General features: G+C 39.5%; 1 protein-coding gene across 1 annotated transcript in view; it reads right to left on the minus strand.

Annotated features, from left to right (window-relative positions):
• Dipk1a (divergent protein kinase domain 1A) overlaps nt 1-3,975 on the minus strand; it is a 27,766-nt gene extending 23,791 nt beyond the window's left edge. Inside the window, exon 1 of the mRNA XM_008826841.3 lies at nt 3,692-3,975. Coding sequence (XP_008825063.1) covers nt 3,692-3,811 — 120 coding nt within the window. The 5' untranslated portion in view covers nt 3,812-3,975. The remainder of the gene's footprint in view (nt 1-3,691) is intronic.
• Nucleotides 3,976-6,249: the final 2,274 nt, after the last annotated feature.

Consider the following 6,249-nt stretch of genomic DNA (forward strand, 5'->3'; position numbering starts at 1 on the left):
CCTCCCTTCCTTCCTTCCTTCCTTCCTTCCTTCCTTTTTTTTGTATTTTTGAGTCAGGGTCTCCCTGTAGCTGGTCTGGAACTCACTATGTAGACCAGGCTAGCCTTGAACTAACAGAGATCCACCTGCCTCTGCCTCCCCAGTGCTAGGATTAAAGGCATGTACCACCATGCCCGGCTAAGATACATTTCTTATATGGCATAATCAGATTTTGTTTTGTTTGAGATCCTCCTGTCTTGGTTTCCCAAATTCTGGGATTACAGGCTTGTACTACCACACCCAGCTTTAGATTTTGATTTTTAAAATACAGCCTGATAAATTTAGTTGTTTAACTGAAACCTCTGATGCATTTATATTTAATGTACTTACCAACATAATTGAATTTAAATATACTATGGTTGATGCCAGGGTAAGCCACCCAAATCTCCTCCTCCAGGATTGGAGTACTCAATCTCTCGGTTGCTTGGAGCAGAGGTAGTAAATAGCTCACAGCTGAATCCCTTTTAGGACTTGCCCTCAGCTGGAGTAGGACCTTGCTCAAGCCATGTCTGTTTGTGATGGTGGGACCCTGCATCCACTAACTGGTCAGTAACAGAGTTAAAGGTGACATTTGCAAGGTTATCCCCAATCCAGAGTTTCTGTGTGTACAGATGGATGGTGTGTATATGTACATATGTATCTAGGTGTACATGTTATATCCATACATATGGAGGCCAGAGGACTACCTCAGGTGCTGTTCCTCAGGACTCAAATGCAGAGTAGCTACAATTTTTTATTATTGTTGTTTTCTTGAGACAGGGTCTCCCTATAGCCCCAGCTGGCCTGGAACTTGCTATGTACCTGGCTGGCTTCAATCTCACAGAGGTTCACCGCCCGCTACTTCCTGAGTGCTGGGAATAAAGGCATGCACCACTGTGCCCAGCTAAACTACAATTTTTCTTAAGTCAGCTGTAGAAAAGCGATGTATTTTAGAGTCAGAAATAATAGAAAAGTAACTATCAAATTATGCTCTGTTTCCATTTCTTTTAAATAAAAGAGAAATTAGAGTAAAAAATAGTAAGTTCAATAGCATCGCCCTGGGACAGAATACACACCAATATATGCTCATACTTAAGAAATGTATTAATCAATCCAAGATAAAATACTACCCACTTACTTTTGGCTTATTCTCATAGAATAGTATTTCTAATACCAGTAGATGATATTAATGGGACTTCCTGGAATGGGGTTGGCAGGGATGCATTTTTTCCAATCAAGTGTTGTTATTCTCTCAGAGATATATAACAGACATTATTATATTAAAGACCCTGAAAAATCTTCAGTAAAGCCAATTGTTTATTTTTTGTATTTTATTTATTTTTATGTGCATGAGTGTATTACCTGCATATATGTAAGTGTACCCATGTCATGTAATGCCCATGGATGTCAGAATAGGGTGTTGGATTCCCCTGGAACTGGAGTTATGGATGGTTGTTAACTACCATGTGGGTGCTGGGAATAGAACTCAGGTCCTCTGCAAGAATAGCCAGCGTACTTAACCACTGAGCCATCTCTCTAGCCCCCAGTTGTTTGTTTGTTGGTTTGGTCTTTTTTGAGACATCATCTCTTTGTAGCTCCAGCTGTCCTGGAACTTGCTATGTAGACTGTAGGCTGACCTTGAACTCACAGAGATCTGCTTGCCTCTGCCTCTAGAGTGCTGGGATTAAAGGCATGCACCACCACACCTCACTACAGTTTTTTTTTTTAATTAATAACTTCATATTTCCAAATATATCTGACCAGGGAAATACTTGATTCAAGGAGTGTGTGTGTGTGTGTGTGTGTGTGTGTGTGTGTGTGTGTGTGTGATAGTATGCCTGATTATGGAGAGCAGAGGTTGACATCTGATGTCTTTCTCTATCACTCTCCACCTTATTTTTGAGACAGGCTATCTAACCAAACCTGGAGCTCACAGATTACTGAGACTGACTGGTCAGCAAGCCCCCAGATCTTCCTGTCTCTGCCTCCTAGAGCTGGGATTACAGACATGCACCTACATGCCTGGCTTTTTACATTGGTGCTGGGGATCAAACTCAGGCACTTGATCTACTGATCATCTATCTCCCCAGCCCAGTAATATTTCTTACTTTACTATGATTACTCATTTTCCTCCCTGTTCAACTGTAGGTTCTATAAGATAAAGACATTTTTGTTCCTGCTATCTACACATACCTGGAATAACTGGTCTGGGTAAAGAGTGACATCCAATAATTACAGACTCTTCAATTACTCATGGTCATTGGAATCCTAAAATTCATTCATCTATTCTCCCCCCCCCATTTTTTTTGAGATAGTGTCCCACAGTGCAGCCCAGTCTTGCCTTGAACACATGATCCTCCTGCCTCAGTCTCCCAAGTACTGGGTTTACAGACACATACCACCATGCCCAGAATCCACAAGCCATTAATTAGTATTAAAAATATACTTGTCGGTCAGGGTTGGTGGTACATGCCTTTAGTTCCAGCACTCAGGAGGTAGAGACAGGCAGGTCTACACAATGAGTTCCAGACCAGCTGTGGCTACAGGGAGACTCTGTCTCAGAAAGACCAAAAATAAAGTAAAATAAAATAAAATAGAAATAAAAATACACTTGTATGGTTGGGGCCAGTAAGATGGCTTGGGTTGTAAAAGGACTTTGTGCACAACCCTGATGACCTGAGTTTGATCTCAGAATCCATGTAAAAGCTGGATGTGGCACTTCACACATCTGTTACCTCAGCACTCCTAAGGTGGGTTGGGAGAAGACTGGAGAACCAGTCAGAAGCTCAGATAGGCAGTGTAGCCTAGAGCAGAAGCAGAAAAAGCAGGGGGATCCTGTTGTAATACGGTGCAAGAACAGAATCAAAGTTGTCCTCTGACCTCTGCACATGTGTTGTGGCACACACATACATGCATACATTCTCTCTCTCTCTCTCTCTCTCTCTCTCTCTCTCTCTCTCTTTCCAATAAACTTTAAAAAATTTATATAGTTGTATGAGAAGGGGGTACAGTTTGGTGGTAAAGGTCTAGCACCATAAAAGCAAAACAAAGAAACAAAACAAAAATAAATATATGGTTCTGAAAGAAGTGTTTTGATATTATGTATAGCAAAAAGTATTGGCAGAAAATAAGGAGTTAGCTTAAAATCCTCAAACCTTTAAAATACAAGTGCTATAGAACCAGTAAACTCACTGTAAATCTTGAAAATGGTAAAATGATTTTCATAAAATATATTGAATCACTAGGAGAGAAAATAAGTGATAAGTATATGCTTTTTAGATAAAATTTCATGTTTAAGATGATGTAATTTATTTTTTAAATCTATTATAGGAAGTCTCTCTGCAAATAACATTTAGATTGCAATTTTTTAAAAAAAATCTGATATATAATATCCCAAATTTCAACTACATTTGAAAACACAGCTCCTTCTGTGTAGTGAGAGTGCTCCTACACTAACTTACTTGCATTATATATTTAGATTTCTGAATACTGAAGTTTTCAAAGTTGGGAATACTCCTATGTTGGACATATCAAAAGGTTAAGAACACATTTCATCACAACTGCGATGTCAAGTTGCCTGTATTCTTGCAGATAATTATTAGTAAGTCCTTAAGTAGTAAGTATAGTAGTATTACAAGAGTTTTCAGAAAACTAGAGAAATTAAAGTACTTACAATGATTTTCTTGCAGTCTTTTCCTCTGCATAGCTCTGTATAAGTGGAATACTGTACATATATAATCCAGCTTCCAACAAAAACCGCCAGCCAGGAAAAGAAAAGATATTTCATCCGCATGTATGAGAAGCGAGCCTGTAAGTGAAAGAGCGCACAGGATCACTCACTCAGCACTCACTGTCCAGCTGTGACCTCCCCTTTGCTAGAGAAAGGCTACATATAGTCTGGGCTTTTCTATGGCCATTCTAGAACAAAGTGCACTTTGAGGGAGTCTAAACAACACTGGTCTTAGAAAAGCAAGCTCCCTCTTCTGGCTAAGGAACAAAGAAACAAAATATCTTTTAAGATGTTCAACATTTCAAATATTACGACCATCAAAAGCTACTTACTGAGCACAAGCCTGCACACAGCTACAGTGTAGCACCATGTAGTGACACAATCCCATTTACTAGAAGCTTAGAAAAGACTGCTTCAGATGAGAATTTTAAAGGTTTTTAATGACTAACCCTAGTAATAAAATATTTTGTAAATAAACAAAAACAGAGAATATGATTATTTGTCTAATAGCTCATGGTGGCAGCCAGAACAAGAAACCAAGCTCCCCAGTCATTCCTAATTTCTTATTGTATTCAGCTAACCAAATATTACATCTAATAGATATCTTGGAACTGAGGAGACTGTTACAGTTATGAAAGGAGAAATGGCTGGAGGAGGATTAAAATATATTAAGAATGACTTCACCAGGTATGGTGATGCATGCTTATCATCCAAGCACTTGGGAGGTGGACGCAGGAGAACAAAGTTCAAGCACCCTTGGTTATATTGAGTTCAAGGCCAGTCTAGGCTACATAAGACCCAAAACAACAGCAGCAACACCACTAAGAAAGGGAGAGAGGGAAGAAGAGAGAGGGGAAGGGAGGGAGAGAGGGAGGGAGAGAGGGAGGGAGAGAAGAAGGGTGGGAGAGAGAAGAAAGGGAGAGAAGGAGGGAGAGAGGAAGGGATGGAAAGAATACATTACTCCCTGCTAGCAAAACCATACAATAGGATTTATCTTTGCATTGTTTTGTGTCCAGGGCTCTGATACCTAATTGCAACTTAGGCTGCTGGTGCCTTTTCTACATCAACCACATATCAAGCAGTTTAATCTTCAAATGTGAAGTTTGTTCAACATAGGCTGACATTTACTTTTCAGATCTACAGTGCCAATGGTTTGATTTAATAAGCAGTAGAACTGAGGCCTACAGAGAGAACTGGGCGGGATAAATTAAAGATGCATACACAAACAATGAAAAGCTAGTTTTGCTTTGACTATCACAAGCCAGTTTCTCACACTGGGAAACAGTGGAATACTGTGAGCACTGTGAGCGTGCAAAAGCAGCAAAGAGATGAAAGAGCCGCGGTGCACCTGCAGCAGACAATGAAGGAGAGAGACTCAGGAAATACTCGATTCTGTTGGCCCTGCCTGCATTTCGATATCTGTCACTGTGAGGTTAACAGATGGTGAATCCTGGGACCGAAAGCTTGAGTACAAAGAATTCACAGTTACACAGTGTATCTTTCAGCTTTATTAGTAAACATAAAAGGACTTTTAATGTAAAATATATTTATGCAGCTCTAAGTAAATTCATAAACTCCACATTAAACCACAATGGAGAATACACGAAGGGGTCTGTCTGAAAAATTTTGAGATTATGTGACCTGAACAAAAGGTTTGCTCATCAGATATAAATTGGTATATACTCATATTTTGAAGCTCAAGTAAGATTAAATGGCATATGCCTATAGAGCATAAGCACATTGCTGAGCACGTAGCAAATACTGAAAGAATGCTAGCTAAAGCTATTTTGTAGGTCACTGATTGAGAGACCAACAATGCAGTCATTGGCGCTTGCCTTCCTTCTGACTTGCCAAAAAGAAAACCGAATCTGGATCTGATCAAACAAGCCTTTAGCTCCAACTACCAGTTCACAGGAAACAGTGGAGACAGACAGTGGAACACAAGTGACCTTGAAGTAAGTGACTCTGGGAGGCAAACGCCAGGCTGTGAGAAATACTGCAATATAAACAAACCCATTTCTTTAACAGTTAACTTACTAGGGGTAAAGAGAGAGGAAAACTTAAAGATTAGAACATATTTAAGAAATACAGTGAATGGTCACAACACAGAAACCTTTCTGGAGTTCTGATTCAAATAAAAAACTGTAAATAAAATCTTCGTGAGACAAGCCCAAGATTTTTCTTTTTTAACATATTTTTTCACTTACTTTGTATGCCTGTGTGTATGTGTGTGGGTATGTGAGTGCCACAGCATGTGTGTGGGGGTCAGAAGACAACCTGTAGGAACCGATTCTCTCTGCACCACATAGGATTTGAACTCAGGTCGTCAGGCTTGGCAGCAGGTGCTTTTACCTGCTGAGCCATCTATTTTCTTATCTATCTATCTATCTATCTATCTATCTATCTATCTATCTATCTATCTATCATCTATCTATCTATCATCTATCTATCTATCTATCTATCTATCATCTATCTATCTATCATCTATCTATCTATCTATC

This window comes from Nannospalax galili, unplaced genomic scaffold (assembly GCF_000622305.1).
Source record: "Nannospalax galili isolate Female #2095 unplaced genomic scaffold, S.galili_v1.0 scaffold451, whole genome shotgun sequence".
NCBI lineage: Eukaryota > Metazoa > Chordata > Mammalia > Rodentia > Spalacidae > Nannospalax > Nannospalax galili.